The sequence below is a fragment of the Sphaeramia orbicularis genome, chromosome 14 (genome assembly GCF_902148855.1).
Source record: "Sphaeramia orbicularis chromosome 14, fSphaOr1.1, whole genome shotgun sequence".
Classification (NCBI taxonomy): domain Eukaryota; kingdom Metazoa; phylum Chordata; class Actinopteri; order Kurtiformes; family Apogonidae; genus Sphaeramia; species Sphaeramia orbicularis.
This window is the reverse complement of record NC_043970.1, coordinates 53041448-53061426: the sequence shown is the minus strand read 5'-3', so window position 1 is coordinate 53061426 and position 19979 is coordinate 53041448. Positions and strand designations below refer to the sequence as shown.

Below are 19979 nucleotides of genomic sequence, written 5' to 3'. Positions count from 1 at the left end.
GCCGCATGTTTGACAACCCTGATCGTGCTCAGGTACAAAACATAAATGCAGACACAACCTGAGAAGAATAAAAATCACTGGATATAAAAGTTAGAAAAGTTCCCGAAGTTAAGGCGCAGACATGGACAATAAAGTGACTGTTTAAGTGTGACCCCTCCCATCAAATCATAAGGAAAATAACACCATATGAGACCATGTAGTAAAAATAATTTCAATTTATTGAAATAACAAAAAACAATACAAACTGTCACTTAAACACAAGTCACACAGGCTGTGTAAGGTCCATAAACACACAATAAATAGAACTGAAAATACCACAACACAAAAGCAGCCTCCACCGACGCCACAGCAGCTGTTTGAAGAGCGCCGTCAAGGAGCGTAACAGGTTATTACATCTCCGGCAAAAGAGAGAGGACGATAAAATAAAAATGTTTTCGTCGTTTGTTTCCGCTGTAAATAAAAGCGACAGAATTCAGAAGTCCAACACAATCAAACACTGAGCTCAGACTAAATGAAGGTTTGCATGACGGACCGTTCATGGAAACACTCAAAGCACTCGAACGCACCCAAACACACGGGTATTCAGAAAGGAAAGGTTCAAATGGAGTCAAAAGCGTCAACCCTAAAGGGGTCAAATACATGGAATCTCTTACAAAGAGAGACTAACAACGCTGAGAGTCTGTACGAACATCTGCTGGATGAACCACCGGCTCGTTCCCAGTTCATCGGACTGGTGTGACTGTGAACTCGACTCGTTATAAGGCTTCTGTCTGGGTCTCGTTCTTGCATAGGGTTCCTGTGGAGTAATAATAATAATAATAATCAGCTCATATTCACACTGTTGTTTCCTGTGTCCTTCTGCTTCGGAGGCACAGGAAACCACATGACCGCGCTTGTATTGCTGTGACATCATCGCCGCTCTCACACAAACGGCGACGGGAGCGTTTGAAATGAATGAATACTGAACGAAAATGAACACAAATCCCAAACGTACGACCGATGATTGGTTTTCAAAACAGACGTGGGTCGGCAACCTTTACTATTTAAAAAGACATTTTAGGACAGAAATAGAAAAAAAAAAAACTGTCTGGAGTCCAAACACACTCTTATATGTTTTACCTCACAGTGGTGACTGTTTAAAACGCTCTTCAGGAGAAGTTGGTTCAGAATAAAGTTGAGAGTAAGTGTGGATGCTTTTACAAAACTACACCAAATCAAACAGAGACATTATTGTGTTGTGCATCCACAGCTGACTGGTTTGTGAAGGCCAACGTGGAGAGAACATTAGAAGACCTTCAGTGTCATAAATGCACTGTGCAGTATACTAACCAGCAGTTTGTGGAAAGTATTAATTAGTCCGACAGCCTGAAGGTCCGACAGACTACTGGTATCAGCTGGCGTCCGTCCGTCCATCAACGACTTTTCAAGAAACTTCTTCTCCAAAACCATCGGCCACAATCAGTTCAAATCCACAGCGATGGTTCTTTAGGGTAAGGTCTACCAAGTTTAGTCAAAGAACTGAGGAAATAATGATTTTGGAATTTTTTAGGATTTTTCTAATTTGGAAAAAATCCCCGTTGGTTTATAATGGGAGACATTTCAAACTGCTAGAACTTCAAAACAGCTGACGATATTGAAATAATTACTATTTGCAATAGATAGTAGAGCTGCAACCGATTAATGGACTCAAAGTGATCCAAAAAAATCATTCAGCCACAATTCTCCTGATTCAGATCTTTGTTTCCTTCATTTCTCTGCTGTTAAACATTGGTTCCACTGTTGTGTTTCACACGGACGCTTATTGTGACGCACAAAGAAGCTTCCATTCAGGAAAACTGCAACAGAATATTTCCCTTCCGTCAATTTGTGTCAGTTAATCGAATCGGGAACTTTTGCATTTGTTTCAAGCACCTAATCGATTAATCGGTTGCAGCTCTAATAGACAGGAAGTCATATATGGACTTTCATTTGGTGCCATGACCTTTGACCTTGAATGATCTTGAAAGGTCAAACCCCGGGTCATATATGTCCAGATTTCTAGAAACTTCTTCTCCAAAACCATCAGCCACAATCAGCTGAAATCCACAGCAGAGGTTCTTTGGGGTCAGGTCTACCAAGTTTGTTAAAGAACTGAGAAATATTGATTTTTGCATTTTTTATGAATTTTTGAAATTTAACCCTTTCATGCATACTGGTCACTACAGCGGACAGTTATTCGACAGCTGTTCTTTTGTATATCCATGTTTTATGTTGTTTTAGTTCCGTATCAGTTGACACAGTGGACACTTATGCACCATCCCATAATACACTGACATTCAGACCATTACTGTAACTTTGCTGTTCTAGATGAACCTGATCTGCACTGACACGTTTGAGTGGAAATCAACTGCTAATTGTTGTTAGACTGTAATTAACTATTTCCCTAATCAAAAAGTTGGGCTTTTTTTGCATATTATCTCCATGAAGTGGGTAAGAACTAATATTAGAGTACGGTAAAACGTGAGCTGCATGGAAAATGTTTTCATTTCATAGTTTTCAAACAGTACATCACTTTTCAATGATCGGTTTTAATCTCTGCTTCAAATATTAAACTCATGGCGTGGACATTTTTGTAACTCCATGAAAAATAGCTTCATAAAAAATTTCCATCACATTTTTTTTAATGCCTAAAGAGGAATAAAAACAGGAAAAAATTTTTACTAAGGTTCTCAAAATTCATCCATGAAAGGGTTAAAAATCACCACTGGTTTATAACTTCATAACAGTTCATATAATTACTATTGACAACAGATAGGAAGTCACGTGGGCTTTCATTTAGTGCCATGACCTTTGACCTTGAGTGACCAGTCAAACCAATGTCAATTAATACCTTTAAATGTACCGTTGGACGAACAGGACCCTGGATCCTACAGGATTCTGGCTGACGGCTTTAGAGAAGATTCTTGAAAAATTGTTTCGGGACGGACAAAAAACTGACACCAACAGTCCATCGCGCGTTTGGAGCCGTTAGACTAAAAAGTAGACGACTTTCAAAGCTACTTTGTCTAGTCTTTGATTCATTTGGAGTACGGTCTACATTTGGACAGACTTGTCAGAATGACATCATGGTTGAGACAATAATAGCAAAATGCATTTAAAAACATTGTTAAAAGTATTATTCATTTCCATATGTTTTTTTTTGTTTTTTGACAGAGCCACATGGAGCTGAACGTGGCCCCAGAGCCACAGGCTGCCCACCCCTGTCTGAAGAACACAAATGTTAAAAACAACTAAGCTACGTTTTCCATCTGTTTTGGTGCGAGTCAGGCAGCCAAACGCATGTGAAAAACAGAATACAGACTTTGGTTTGGCAGCTGGATTCACTTTCTCTCATTAATTAAGCCTTTTTTTTTCCTTAAAGCTTGTGCTCGACGGCTATAAAACTAATCATTTGTGCTAAACTTTATCAGCGACAGCAAATATTGAAATGAACAGATTGAAGAGGTAAAAATGAGGAAACCCAGAGGTGGGATCAGAGGGTGTGTCGTAGATGAAAAAGTCCTTTTGTTTCCACCCGCTCATTCACTGCTACAAACACAACCTGTGGGACTCGTACGGTCTTGCATTCATTTTCCCGTCCTGATATTCGTGTGTCGAGGTCATGCTTCAGGCTGTTCATGGGTGTGGCCATATTTTCGTGCGGCTGAGATTATTTCCACTGAAAACTGGTGACACTTTTTTTGCATTTTCTTTTACATGAAGATGAATTAAACTCTGGCTATGGTCAGACAGCTGGTCTTAACGCACAATTTGGATTTTTTGGTGAAATCCGATTTTTTTTGTGTGCTTGTTCCAATTACACATTAAATGCGACTTCTATCAGTTTTGAGTCTGAACTGAATGCGACCCTGAAGTGACCCGCATGTGCAAAAGAGGTCCTGATGTAACACGTGACCACGCAGGCATGCACTGTGTTTACAGAAATAAATATGTTTTTCCCGCCGTTCCTCCTCCTGGGACGCAGAATTGTCGCATTTCAATGACATGAAGGTCGGATAAATGCGACCTGGTAGTTCAGACTGAAGTCACATTGCAAAATATCAGACACGTATCAGATTTAGGACCACATATGAAAGTGGTCTGGGTCGGATTTGTGCTGTTCAAACTGTCTTTAACAGATCGGATACAGGTCTCGTATGGGCAAAAACATCGGATTTGGGCCACATTTGCCTGCGGTCTGAACGGAGCCTCAGACTGAACATTAAAACACAATTATTTACCTCATGATCGTGTCTGTTTACGTGCTTGTTTTCTGTGCGATCGCATCATCAATATGCAGCCGCGCAAAAGCTCATCTCGGTTTTAAAACTACTGCTGGCAGCGCCTGGCGGAATCACAATGACGGACAATTTCCAACTCATCCGCATCAAATATGCACAAATACCCGAGCCTCGCTGTAAAATAATAATCACGTCTGTGTTCGCTCCCCCCTCCTTACAGAGCACCAGTCAATTAAATATTTAGGACAATGAGCAGTTCTTCTCCCCTTATTTCAACACCCACATCTGATAAAACCAGCAGACAAAACAACTTGAAATGTAAAACTAAAAGTGAAAAAAATGAAAAATAAAAGAGGGAAACCCGTCAGTCGACGCTAATGTAAAACCTCTGGACTGTCTTTGTTTGTTTGCATGAAGCTGAACACAGGTGTTGAAGACGAAGATCCATCGACACCAGAGCAGAAAAACCAAAACATCCACAGTCCAGATCCACGTCCGCGGTGGAAACGCTGTGGCCCAATTCGCCGGTTATTAACATGCATCCCGGGTCGTCCGTCTGAAATCGAGTCACATCCCAGACCCACTGCAAACCGCCATTAAGTCTTGCATCATCACTGCAACCACAAGAACGGACGCCGTGTCAAACCGGCCCTTCATGCCGCTCTAATGCAAAGCCGACAGCTCAGTGCCGCCGCAGTCAAAGTCACTCCGTGTGTTCACCACCTTCCTTTGGGCCCAAAAATGAAGCGCCGTCCTCCGCCTCAGTCCACGGGGCCAACGCCGCCGCCGCTGTTCGCCTTCACGCCGGCCCTGCTGATGTGCAGCCACGGCAGCTTGGCACAGTTCTTAAACAGCTGCTCGATGGCGATGTGGCGAACGTGGAGCTCCGACGCCAGCGAGTCCTTTTCCTGCACGGCCTCGGTCAGCTCCTCGAACACCTCTGGAGAAAGAAGAAGAAAAAGAAAAACAGCGATCAGTGCTTGGAATCCACCAACGAGGTCAACGTACACGCAGACAAACAACTGGAGGAAACAAACAATATGTGGCGACTGAAAGAGCATCACCTGAGGATAACCACAAAAACAGGAGCAGTGTTCCTGTATGCCAGCAACATGTTCTGTCAAGAATCAGTACCAGCTGAATGTGTGAGGTTGTCAGGTTCTGTCTCTGTTCCAGTCCTGTGGTCCTGATGCAGGAGATCAAACTGACAATAGAAGTGGGCGGTACTTTCACTGGAGGAAAACTCAACTAATTCAAAGTCCATATATGACTTCTATCAGCGATCAACAGGAACTAGATTGATTTCAGTAACCATTTACATGTTATAAACCATCAAAATATAGACCATTATAATTAAAGGCAAATATTGAATATGTTGAATAATTTGTCAAAAATTTGAAAATCTAAATTTCTCAAAACTGTGAACAAAATTTGTACACATTGTCCCAAGGAGAATACATTAAACTTTAGAAATGAATCCAACCAGTAGTTTCAGAGAAGACTGTTGAAATGTAGACACTGGAGTTTGACCATTAAAGGTCACTCAAGGTCAAAGGTCATGGACCCAAATGTAAGTCCATATATAACTTCCTATTAGTGCTCAATAGTAACTGTATTGATATCTCTAACCATTTCCATGTTATAAGTTACATATAAAATCTGAAATGAATCTGACCAGTAGTTTCGTTACAAAAGCTGTTTGAAGAAATGAATAAAGACGACGAAGATGCTGCCGGACACAGCGTCTTAACTCATGGCCTATCGGCCGGTGAGATAAATAACCTCAACAGACCATTTATGGACAGGAAACATCCAATGGACCGAGTTGATTATAAAACCTTCTCCCTAAATAATTCATGATGAGTAATAACCGAACCCATCTGCCCTGTTGAACCGACGCGCCCTGAAGTGGAGGCTTTCACGGCTGTTAGACGCCACTTCACAGAACCAGACCTGACATTAACTGTCATTTCCCCCTTGAAACCGACCGAAGCATCAATTTGGATCATGAACACTAAAACGAAGATGAGGATATGAAGCACGTTCGATAAAATGAAGAGGGGTTTTAAAGGCACCGGGGCTGTGGGAGGAGTCACAATGTTATTGGAAAAAGGGCGTTTGTTCATTTCATTTCCAATAAAAAAATAAAAGTAATCACGAGTAATATTATGTCTGGAGCGTCTCTGAACCACATTTATGTTCCACAGTTATTCTTAATAGTTTCCTAAATTTGACAGCTGTCGTTTTAACAGTGTATGCCGTACATCGTCAGATTCTTTAATTCCACCTAATTTGTGTTAATTTTCCTCCTCTTCACCAAGTTCTAAAGCTTATACCTGAAAAACCACAAGGACAAAATTAATCAATGACACCTCATTTAAAGGTAATAACCTCTAGTTTCAGAACATTTCCTTTTTTAGTTTGTGGATAAAACACAACCTCCACTACATGAATAGAATTACTGATGGAATGGACCAGTCATGTGACCAGTCATGTGACCAGTCATGTGACCTCATGACACCAAACGGGTAAGAAGTCCCATTAGTTTTGATCACTATCCAGGTGATTCTTTCACTAATTATATCCCTGAAACCACCACTGCCGCTCGATCTCCTTGGTGTTTTGGTGATAACTAGGACAGATTTGGTTGGGTTTCTTCTCCCTTGATAACCAACATAGTGGACCCCTAGTGGAAGAACCTTAACGACTTCAGCTTCTCTATGAGTTTTATAAGTCATCCACATGGGGGCACTTTAGTTGAAAATCTGTTTTCTGGACATAAATCAAGCAATAATAGGCTGATTGAGATTCATTTTGGTACATACTGATCATCTTACAAATGTCCATGTTCTGTCTACCATCCAGAGTTCATATGAGGTCATTTTCATTCACTAGGTGGAGTTTTATGGAAAAAACTGGGTCTCTGAGTATTATTCTGCCACTATCATGTCGATGTAGCTAAAATTGAGTTCATATCGACTGTCTACAGCAGGGGTGGCAAACTCATTTTAGTTCAGTTCCACATTCAGCCTAATATGATCTGAAGTGGGCCGGACCAGTAAAACAATATAAATAATAGGAGAAGAACTTATAAATAATGTCAACTCCAAAGATTTTTTCTATGTTTTTGAGTGAAAAAAGTCAAATTCCGTAATGAAAATGTTTACATCTATGAACTGGACTTGAACATAACATGAACAAATGTGAACCTGAAAATTCTTTAGAAAAATAAGTGCAATTTGAACAATATTACGCCTTACTTTATCATTTATACATATGCATCACAACTTATAGGTCACAGTGGATTTACAAATACACAAAACATTTAATAAGAGGCAGAATATTGTTAAAATTTCACACACTTCTCTTAAGAAATTTCAGGTTATTCATATTCTTTTGTAAAAGGCTAGTCTGTAAATGTCAACATTTTTGTGTAATTTTATTTTTTTTTACACTTACAACAAAGAGAAACATTTGTAGTTTTCATTATTTATAGGTTATTATGATAGTATTTGACTGGTCTGACCCACTTGAGATTGAAGTGACCTAAAATGATTCTAACATCCTTGATTATTAATATCTTCAGTGTAATTTCTGCATTTCACAAACTCATCCCAAGGGCCAGATTGGACCCTTTGGTGGGCCGGTTTGGGCCCCCAGGCCGCATGTTTGACATCTGTGTTCTACAGGGATATACCCTTGGTGTCGGCCCCCAACAGCATAAGCCTCGTTATATTTTGACTTCAGGAATACTGTTAAATAAAACTAGAGACTCATTTGGGGAGAATCTAAGCTTTCTAATAAGGCACAACATGAATATATTGATAAATGTTTTATTGTAGTAAATGGTGACAAACTGACAACTGGACCTGGTTTGAATGGTTAAACGTGGGAATAAACAGTATTAAACCTATTTTAGGAGCATCTGAAGAAGGTTTTACTGCAGGTTGCACCAAACGAATGGAGTGGAAACAAAGATTCTCTCCAGTAGAGGTGGAATAGTTGAATTCAGGAATACTGTTTCTTTCCAAATTAGGGGAAAAACTTCACATTTAGAACAAGTGAACATGGTCACTGTTTATGTAATGGTATGTTTACCTCCTGCTGTCTGGATCACACTTGGCCATAATGTGATTTCAGTAACATTTTAACTGTTCAGTCTAAACATCCATGGCCATTGTATTCCACATAGTGCTGAAACTCATGTGGAATGCGTCATCCAGTGCATCGGTTGTCGACAGACAAGAATTCTCCGCTTAAATGAGCTCATGTTGTGTGCCTGGTTTTGCTGTTCGTACCCTCCAAACAACAGGCCTGAGTGATGAGACTGGAGCGAACAGACAGGCTGAGTATGCATGAGCGAACACTACACACAGCACTGGACTGAGCGGCGCTCGCAGGTCACATGGAAGGAGAATGTGTTGGCTGGAAGAGCCTTCCAGTCCGTGTTAGCCCCCGCTTTACTGAGCCTCATGTTGTGAATCAGTGTCTGGATCAGACTCGCTGGGTAAAGTCTAATGAGCAGCGCTTACGCAACCTTTTCCCCGCGGGAACAGAGTCGTATGCGTGGATTCATTTGTGAAGAAACGCTATTAAAACACAGTTTATGTGAAAGATAAACCACTTACTCTGAATCTGCATCAGCAGTTGGCTGTTCAGCTGATGAAGCTCATCCATGCTCATTTTGGCCACTGAGAAGAAAAAAAAAAACAACAGCTCTAATGAGAGGATGTGGCAGAATATGAGATAACAGACACAGCATCATTAGGCCCAAGTTCTGAATACTCTCATGTCATCAGTTTGGTTTCATGTTCCTCAGTTTTAGGGTTAAATATTCAGTTACATGAATCTGAAAGATAAAAAACTGTTGTTAAAGCTTTTGGCAGCAAGTAAAAAGACTATCAGTAGAAAATGGTTAAAGCCTGAAGCACCCACAACAGAAGAATGGATGGACATCAAACAGGACATTTACATTCTGGAGAAGCTGACATTTTGTTTTAAGGGTCAAAAAGAATCTTTTTCACTATTTGGTCAAAATGGACAAACTGTTAAATTTGTAATGGATGTGGAATGAATACATCGGTGATGTGAATACTTCTACAAGAGAAACATTTGTGTTTAGATTAACGTCAACATACACACCTTAAAGTGTCTTATCTTATTGATGAAGTAATGGAGAAAGCCCTCTCCTCCAGCCCACTTTTCTTTCTTTCTTTCTTTCTTTCAATTTATTTGTTTTATATATGACAAAAATCTTGGATTAGCAACATTTTTCCATTTGACATGTAGAAATTGAACTGTACCCATAAGGGATGTTTTGTAACAAGTGCTTTTCCGAATAAAGAATTAAAAAAATAAATAAATAAAAAAATCAGTTATATGAAAAGAAATGTGTTATTTGACTGAGGGGGAACTTTGAAGGGTTTATAAGTAGAGCCAAAAAAAAAGAAAGACTCCATCCATCCATTAATTGCATATTATTGGTTCTATTAATTATAAAGTTATAATCTGCTCATATTTCAGCTTCAATAAAAAAAAAAAAAGTCACAAGAACTTAACTTTAATTTGCAATTCGATCTGAATTCTTACAACTCTACTTTTTCGTAAATATATATATAGTTGTTAGAGCTTCATCAGTTATTTGTATTATTATCATTATTTTATACTGTTTGTCTTCTTGCACTTTAGTTCGTTGCTGCCTTGACCAGTGAATTTCCCTGTTGTGGGATCGATAAAGTCTCTAATCTCTAAATAATGCGTCTTGTCTTGATCTGATGATATGAGATTAACAGTGTTAATGTTAAAAGGCGGCGGCATCAAACATATGGCCTGTGACCCAAAACCGGCCCGCCAAAGGGTCCAATCCGGACCGTGGGATGAATTTGTGAAATGCAAAAAAAACACTGAACATTTTAACGGTCCAGAGTGTCAAACTCATTTAAGTTCAGGGGCCACATACAGACCAGTAAAATCCGAATATCATAATAACCTATAACTAATGAGAACTCCAAATTTTTCACTTTTAGTGTAAAAAAAGTAAAATTACATGAAAATTTTTACATGTATAAACTATCCTGAACAAATATGAACAACCTGAAATGTTCTGTGTATTTGTAGATCCACTGTGATCTGTAAGTTATAATGAACATGTGACAATGAGGCATAATATTATTAAAATTCTACTGGTTTTTCAGAGGAAATTTCAGGTTGTTCATGGAGGCTCAGGTTGTTCACGTGTTTTGTTTAAGAATAGGTTGTAAAAGTAAACATTTTCATGTAATTTTACTTTTCTGTACAAAACCAATGAGAAAAATTTGGAGTTGTCATTAATTATATGTTATTATTTTACTGGTCCGACTCACTTAAGGTCAAATTGGGCTGAATGTGGAACCTCAACTAAAATGAGTTCAACACCCTGCTGTACGTTTTAACATGTTATTCACATTTATTATGTAGATGTAAAAATTTTTATCATGTAATCTTACTTTTTTTTTTATTATTTTACTGGTCCGACCCACTTGAGATCATATTAGGTTGTATTCTGGCCCCTGAACTAAAATGACTAGAATGAATCTAACAGCCTTGGTGTCAGGTTTCATTCATTACCTGTAAAATATGTCCTATGTTTGAACGACTTGTTTTTGTTAAATCACACACATATTCAGTCCGTCTGTGTCCATCTGTCTGTCCATCTTCAGTGGTGTAAACCTATACCTGTGAAGTGTCTGTCATCTTCACTATAAGCGCCCGAGGCTTAAAATGTGCCGTTTTAAAGTCTCTCTCATATTCCGGCTGAATCTGTAGTCATAAGCAGCTTTAGCGGTGGATGTGAAAGAGCCAAGGACATATTTTGAGGTTAGAGGAAAATTAACTTCTCTCTGGAGAGATCCCAGGAAAGAGGAGTATGAAGGACAGAGCCGGTAAGAATGAATTACTGCTCTTGCATCACTGTTTTGTCTGCTGCCTTTTAATGAATAATTGCTTTGAGGTTAGAGGAACTCTCTAGACGCCAGAGATCTCAATGAACGAGGAAAGGGAGAGTAGAGAGGAGGCACGGAGAGGGCAGCGCTGCCTTCAGAGGACCAACCGTCTGCTACGATTTGGAAGAAATAATAAACATGATACTGCAGAATGTTTGGGTATTTTCCATGAAGTAACTAAATGTCCAGTTGGATGTCAGGCTACAAGTGATTAGGAGTTCCTTCCTGTTTTAACATGTAAACCTGTAAACCATGTAAAAGAAAAACAGCCTAAGATCAATCAAAACAGGCCGGCGGGGGGGTGGGGGGTGGTGGAGGGTATTGTCTCTGGTCATATGAGTTGCCGTTTGTGATTAAATAAATAGCAGCATTGACTAAACCTCCCTCGACTGACACACATTTTAAAAGATCATTTATTTACCAGTGAAGAGGAAATGTCCACGGGGTTGTTTGCAGTATTGATGTCACTGGGCTAAAGGTCTATTCACTTTATTTACAGATACTTCGGGGGAGGGGTGTCGAACTCATTCAACCCAATGTGGTCTCCAGTGGGTCAGACCAGTAAAATAAAAACAAAGCAGCCAACAAATAACGACAATTCGGAATAAAAATAGAACAGATTTTGGGTTTTAAATTACAACAACCCACTCTTCCACTTTTGTTAGGAGATCTTCCTGACGATTTGACAATAAATGACAAATACCTCCTAAAAATTTTTGGTGCTGCAGCAAAAAAACAAAAAAAAAAAACAATCAATCGAAAATGGCTTCAACTGGAGCCACCGGTGCTAGAGGACTGGACGAAAACAGTAGATGAAATTCGCAAAATGGAGAGATTAACATGTATGCTAAGGCTGCAAACTGAACTTTACATGAGAAGGTGGAACAAATGGATTAGTTTCTTTAAAGACAATTAATGTGTGGTTTACCTCATAGTCCTCAGAGTGTTGTGTGAATTGCTGCTCTAAAAATTTGATTGTGTAATTTCATTGCTGTTTTGTAACCGTAGCCATTATTATCCTTGCTGTTGGATTGTAACTAGTGTCTATTGCCGACTGTTGTTTGTTATGTTTTGTGTGACAAAATGATAAATAACCAATAACAACTAAGTGTAAAAAAAACAAAACAAAACAAAAAAAACAACAACTCCAAATTTTCTGTGTTGTAGTTGAAAAAAGGAAAATTAAATTATGAAAATGTTTCCATCTATGAAGTATCCTTTCATAAAAAATGTGAATATACCCTTAACAACCTGAAATTTCTTAAACAAGTGCAATTTTAACAATATTAGGCCTCAACTTATCATTTACACATGTGCATTACAACCTACAGATCACAGTGGATCTACAAATAAGAATAGTTTGGAGTTTGAAAGCTAAAATGAGTTTGACTGTTCATATCTTCAGTGTAATTTTTGCATTTCAAATATTCCCCCCATGGGGCGGACTGGACCCTTTGATGGGCCGATTTTTGCCCTATGTTTGACACCGTGAGGTAGACCACTTAAAGTAAAATTTAGAGTTTCTGCTGTAAGGTTTTGGTTCTTCTGCTTCAACCTGCAGGAGTTTGTCTACTGCACTTTTTCAGTCACTCAGACAAACATTGAATTAAATAACACTAAATCATCTGCATCGTATTGGGCCGCAATCCTGGTTTCACATAGATGCAACGGTGCAAAAACAATGGATATTATGAGATGAGTAAAAGCATTTTTGGGAAAGTAATGATGCATATCCTGCGCACTGTCTAATCAAAGAAACTGTTTAAGATGCACTATGTGGACAAAAGTATGTGGACAGTATGTGGTTGAATTCAGGTGTTTCTTTTCTAACAGGGGTCTAGGATAGAAAACAATAATGACTAATGACGTAATATAGTTTCATATTGGGATAAATATCATTGCATTGGTTAATTTGGTTCCAATTGTAATCTTTGTTTCCAAAATACCTCAGAGATGGTTTTTACTTAATTTCTCTCAACATTACCCCCCCGACTATGATTTTAAATGTTCTGTCTTTAAATTTCTAAACTATTTTTTGTGGTCTAACTGTACATAATTTTCTACCACAACTAACCATCTACTTTCTTCACATCTCACTGAGGAAGAAAAAGCTAACTTTAAGGAAATATTGATGTTTATAAACTATATGGACATAAATATTGGGACACATTATGTCTACAACTGTAAGATGTCCTGTTCATGATGATCTTACATAAACACCTGAATTTGACGTGTCCGAATACTTAGGTCCATATAGTGTACTTCTGACCCTATCGATATCAACAGTTCAATCTTATTTAAAAAAAACTAGAGCTGAAAAGATTGATCGATTAGGTGCTTGAAGCGAATGCAAAAATTCCCGATTCGATTAATCGACTTGAATTGATGGAAGGGAAATATTCCATTGGAGTTTTCCTGAACGAAAGCTTCTTTGTGCGTCACAATAAACGTCCATGTGAAACACAACAGTGGAACCAATGTTTAACAGCAGAGAAATGAAGGAAACAAAGCTTTGATTCAGGAGAATTGTGGTTGAATGATTTTTTTTTTTTGGATCACTGAGTCGATTAATCATTTCAGCTCTAGAAAAAACACAGTTTAAGTTCACTCTACAGTCTGGTCTCAGTAAAATTAAATGAAGTAAAGGTATGTACATTCGTCTCTGCTGTGTCCATGGCATCTGTGCGGCGTCAGTCCTCCTCCTCCACATGTTGCGTTGCGGTTGTGTAGACCTTTCCTGCCGCCGTCGGCCCACACGTCATCCGGCGCCGCCTGGAGTAGCCCCAGCTCCTCGGCGGTGTGGCGCTCCAGCATGCCCATGCCCTTGGCGGTATCCCAGCGGGGGGCGTAGCGGGGCACCTGGGCGTCCGACTGGGGCAGCAGCTTGCGGTCGCTCTGGGGGCCGTAGCAGAGCAGCTTGGCCCCCCGTCTGCCGGCGCCAGCCGAGGACACCGAGTCTTTGTTCTGGGCGTACTGGATGATGCGGTTCAGCTTCTGGCTGAGGGCCAGCTTCATGCCCTCGTAGGCACTTCGGGACACCTTGGAACGTGACAGCTTCTGGTTGGCGATGAGGTGGCATTTCTCAAAGCAGTCTCTGTGGCCCCGCAGGGACTTTGAGTGCAACAAGGTAGAAGGGGGGACGCCTGGAAGGACAGAACCAGGCTGTTACACTCAAATTCAACATCAAACAGATAATAATGATATAATACAAGCAGTAATGTCTGGTCATTTTACTGCAGAAATGTTACACATCAGAGTTTTCTTTATATTATAAAGCCTTGTTGAAGTCATTTTGGACACAACTTGAACTTTCACTGAATATATCTAAATTAAAATGAGGAGCGCATCAAAACAAACTAAAATAACTTTGGACAGATTTTTTGGATGCAGTCGTCCCCTGGTTGGTATTCTTCAGAAAGATTGTTTTTAAGCTTTTGGATGTTATTTGTTTACCGTCTGGTCCAGCTTCTCAAAATTTTGGACACAAATATGGTACTAACATTGTTAAAAAAATGAGCTTACATTATATAAAATATTTCTTTTTTACTAAAAAACAATTGTTGGCAAAAGGATTGTAAAACCTCCATGAAGTCTCCTACAAACCTATTAAAAATACTGTATTATTCCAACATTAAGTGAAAACAAATGTCTTGAGGAGGAAAACGTACAAACTCTCATTCCTCCCACTGTGTCCACAACACAAACACCCCAAAGAAACAGCAGGAAAAAACACTCTTTAAAGCACAACCAACAGGCTACAACCACAGAACTAAAACATTACTGGGTTTAAGTATAATATCCAGTATGTTCAGGGTTGACCGACTCCAAAAATAAGTAAGAGCCAAAAATAAAGCTATGATATCATCAGCTGGTGACTAAAGCAGTACTAACCCACTGAACCTTTAGGGACTAATTGTAAAACAGTATGAACGAAAGCTCAAACTGACAGATTGACCCGGTGTGATCTTTATGAAAGCTGCTTAGTGTGCAGTGGATTAGCCAGAAGAGCATTGAGAAAGCACGGATAATAGATGAGCACAGTCTCAATGCAAACACATAAAACAGGTTTGCAAAAATACAGGAAAAGTAATTCTATGATGTGAAGAATTAAATTTAGACTGACCTGTTTTCACATACAGGGGTCGGTGACTAGAACTGAAAAGCTGCAGTTTTAGAAAGTCAACCGACTAAAAACAGACCGAGGAAACAGACCGAGCCTTCACATATAAAAGGAAAAAAACTACTTTAATATGAGAGCAGTTGTGTAATGCTCTATAATTAACTCGACCACATTCCTTGGAAGTAGTTTTAAGGAAGGCTGCCTCCGGATCCAGTCGAAGCAGGTCACAGCTGAGCCAATTTAGCAAACAGGGAGGAAATTAACACTAAGTAAATGGACCAAAATTAAACAACCTTGACACAAAATGGGCCAGCGCCGTCTTTTTCTGCAGGGTTGGTAAACACATGAACGCTGAAGGTGACAGGAAGTAGAAACTAAAACCAGTTTGGGTGTTTGAGAGGACGAGGCGAGCATGCGGTCGACTTCTTCTTTTTCTTCCTACGTTTCTTTGCAGACTGATACGTGTCGGAGCCTGAGCAGAGGGGATTAGTCACGGTGGACCATATAGGCAGATTTAAGCGCTCGCTGAGGTTGGTTTACCTTGCGTGCCTGTGTTAGAGTCATTACCAGCAGACAGACACACAAAGGAAACCACAGGTCATCACAAACGCTGCGTGTACACGGCGTTTGTTCAAAATAGTGCTGGAAAGTCCTGAGTAACACATGAAATACTGATACTGAACTCTGTTTCCTGAACCGGGTCAGAGAAAACCTGTGCTAATTAAATTTAGGTCAAATATAATTAAAGTAATAAATGTGTCGACTGGAAAACAGGCATTTTCATTCAGTAGCAAGATGAGATAAAAAAGAAGAAAAGCTGTTTACGGGTAAGCCAACAGAACAGCAGTTTGGAGGGTAACAGCTCTGAGTACAGGCATTCCGTTCCCTTCCAGCATCAAAGACAGACCAGCACACACCAGTATTCACTGTCAAGTACATGAAGACGCCTACAGACTAAGACTTCAAACCTTACTGCAACGGTTTCATCTAGCGCTAGGGTGTCAAAGATACTGCCCATGGGCTGAAACCAGCCCGCCAAAGGGTCCACTGTGGCCCATAGGATGAATTTATGAAATGCAAAAGTAAAATTTCACTTAAGATATTAAGCGATTAAGGCACTCCAAATCATTTTAATTTAGGGGTCACAAACAGACCAATCTCAAGTGGGTCGGACCAGTAAAATACTCTCCAACTACTATTGTTACACAAGATCTAACAAATATATATGCTAATAATTCTTATTTTTAGCTGATTATACACTAATGACACACATAATTATGACTATGATATTCCTTATGTGCCACTAGAGCCTCCTAAAACTCCTTAAATCTTACACACTAGACCCGGGGTGTCAAACATAAGGCCCATGGGCCAAAACCGGCCTGCAAAAGGGTTCAATCTGGTCCATGGGATGAATTTGTGAAATGAAAAAATTACACTGAATTTTAACAATCAAGGATAGTTAGTTCAAGTTCCACATTCAGACCAGTTCAAGTGGGCCAGAGCAGTAAAATACTATCATAATAACCTATAAATAATGACAACTACAAATTCTTCTCTTTGTTGTAGAGCAAACAAGTTAAATTGCATGAAAAAGTTACATTTACAAACTACTGTTTCACAAAAAATGTGAATAACTTCAACAAATATGAAGAATCTGAAATGCCTTAAGAAAAGTAAGGGTAATTTTAACAATATTATACATGTTACTACATATTTTGTGCATTTGCAGATCGACTGTGATCTGTAAGTTGTAATACACGTGAAAATGATGTAAATGAGGCAGAATATTGTTAAAATTGCACTTATTTTTCTTAAGAAATGTAAGGTTGTAGTAGACCTGAACATTTTCAGAATGTTATTTTTTACTTTTTCCACTCTAAAACACTGTGAAATGTTTGGGGTTGTCATTATTTGTAGGTTATTATGATAGTATTTTACTGGTCCAGCCCATTTGAGACCATATTAGGCTAAATGTGAGCCCTGAGCTAAAATGAGTTTGAAATCCCTGATGTAGACTATGATAAAACCTACTGAACCCTGGTCTACAGTTCATCAGAATGCACCATCCATCTGCTCTGTTATGAGGGTAAACAATGAAGTGAAGCTCAGAATATGAGAATATGAACCTGGCTCAGAAAAACAAGACAGTCTTGGAATGCCAATTTTGCAAAGAAACCTCGAGGTTAGTGTTTTCAGTGAGTAATTTCAAGGTGCATTCCTGTTGGCTGTTAAGTAGACGTAGGTCATCCACCATGAATTTCAGACACTGTCAGAGTTTTGTCTCAGACCTTTTCTCTGGTACTACGTAGACCCTGATAATGGTCGTCTTTTAGCCTCTTGATACAGGACCGCCATTTTAGAAAAAAAACAAAAGATATGGCTACATATTCTGACCCTTCATCAGCCTTCATCAGTCTCTAAATGCGCAATAAGTCATGCAATAGTCTTCCTTGCAAAAACAATGCAACATTTATTCAATATTTAACATAAATGCACTATTTTTTAATACACTTGAGTTCATAGATGTACATACTGTTACACTGCAAAGATCAAAATCTTATCAAGTGTTTTTTTTCTTATTTCTAGTCAAAATATCTCATCACTCTTAAAATAAGACATAATCACCTAAAGAGTAACTTTTCAGAGAGATATAAGAACGGATTTTTAGACAATAGATCTTGAAAATCTTATTTCAAGAAATCTTACCAAGATAATTACCCCCACCAAGGAGGTTATGTTTTTGTTGGCGTTGGTTTGTCTGTCTGTCTGTGTGCAAGATAAGTCAAAAAGTTAAGGATGGATTTGGATGAAATTTTCAGGAAATGTTGATTCTGGTACAAGGAACAAATGATTAAATTTTGGTGGTGATGAGGGGGGACACTGATCTGCCTTGGCAGAGGTCTGCGCTCTCTTTTCTAGAAAAGCACTCATAGAGTGCAGACCTCCGTCAAGGTAGATCAGTCCCCCCCACCCCCAATCACCACCAAAATTTAATCATTTGTTCCTTGTACCAGTATCAACATTTCCTGAAATTTTCATCCAAATACATCCATAACTTTTTGAGTTATCTTGCACAGTTGTATTCTATTTTGCTTTTTATGTAATTCTATACTTTATTTTCTTATCTTGTTTTTAGTTTTTGTAATTTTATATTGGTTCTATTCTTATTTTCTGAAGTTTTTTTTTTTTTTTTATTAATACTGTTGCACTGACTGGAGTAGCACAAAATGACAATAACTATTCAATTCAATTCAATTCTATTCTATAGCACAACAGGCTGACTGAAAAAGAGCGGAAAAAGCCATTCCCTTTAATATCCAGGCCATTCACGTGATAGATTTACATGTGATATTTTAGTTATTTCCCTCCTGGAGTTTTGAGAAGCCGGTTTACGCCTGCAGGATAAAAGCAAACAGCCCATACCTAATGGACGAGGAAGCACTAATGGACCTAATATGCCTCAGTACATAGGACGCTTTAACACATTGAGCGACTGTGAGCTTGGAAATCTATTCTGGGGTTCTGCATATTTGTTCTGGCCAACGGTGTCCATGAAGGCAGACGTTTGGGTTGGATTAGTCAGAGTATTGGAGGTATGTGAGCTGCGTACTGCCTATTGAACGGCCTTTAAATATGCAGACGCTTTACTAATAGCTGCAGGAGCTTTCTGTCTATCAAACGTCCACGTTATAATCCGATCAGTCTCAGTCTTTAAACTACCACAAAAAACACACACTGACGACCACTTCACCAGCAGGAAAATCATTGGCCCGCAACCAGGGCAGCGCACGACCAGCCAAAGACCTCACTCCGGCTAAGCAGCTTAGCACTACTGTCTTTCATGGGTGAAAACATAAGCACAGACACACAGACTATTCATCAGAGGTGAATCAACGTTGTTCTGCTGTGACAGTCAGTGACATTAAGCAGAAAAAAAAAACACTGAAGAGGAAAAAGGCCTTTTCTGGTCTTCAGCGAATGAGTCAAGGTTATTTTCTGATTCAGAGAAACAACAAAGACAAAGCACAAAAACACAATGTAAAAGGAACTGTACTGAACAATAGTTGTACAAAAAATGACGCAAAGAAGAAGGTAATGGAGCACTAGCTTGACTGACAGTGGTATTGGTTTATTCTTTAGCTCTGGATCTGAAGCTCTGAAGGATTTACTGCAACATTATCAGTATGTTCCATAATGTGTTCAGCTCCAATCAGAGGTGAAAATACCAGAACTCATTTCACTACAAGTTTTCGTACCGTTTTACTGACTAGACAATGGGAATCTTTTGGACAGCGCCGATGTTTCTAAATTGTTTGCTGACTAAACACATTTTGCTGGTGACCTAAACTACAATGCACATCAAAATTTTTGTCAAACTTTTGTTATTACGGGGTGACACGGTGGTGCAGTGGTTAGCGCTGTTGCCACCACCCAAAGACATGCACTAGTAGGTTAACTGGTCAACCTAAAATTGTCCAAAGGTGTGAATGTGAGAGTGGTTGGTTGTTCGTCTCTATATGTCGGCCCTGCGATAAACTGGCGACTCTTCCAGGGTGAACCCCGCCTTCACCCATAGGTACCTGGGATAAACTCCAACACCCCCTAGTGAGGTTAAAG

General features: G+C 39.3%; 1 protein-coding gene across 2 annotated transcripts in view; it reads right to left on the bottom strand.

Annotated features, from left to right (window-relative positions):
• Positions 1–4129: 4129 nt before the first annotated feature.
• The window catches only part of c14h21orf91 (chromosome 14 C21orf91 homolog), a 33811-nt gene continuing 17961 nt past the window's right edge, over positions 4130–19979 (bottom strand). For both annotated transcript variants that reach the window (XM_030155038.1, XM_030155040.1), the window contains exons 3-5: positions 13894–14382; positions 8888–8950; positions 4130–5199 (exon numbers count right to left, since the gene is read on the bottom strand). In XM_030155038.1, coding sequence (XP_030010898.1) covers positions 5021–5199; positions 8888–8950; positions 13894–14382 — 731 coding nt within the window. In that variant the 3' untranslated portion in view covers positions 4130–5020. The remainder of the gene's footprint in view (positions 5200–8887; positions 8951–13893; positions 14383–19979) is intronic.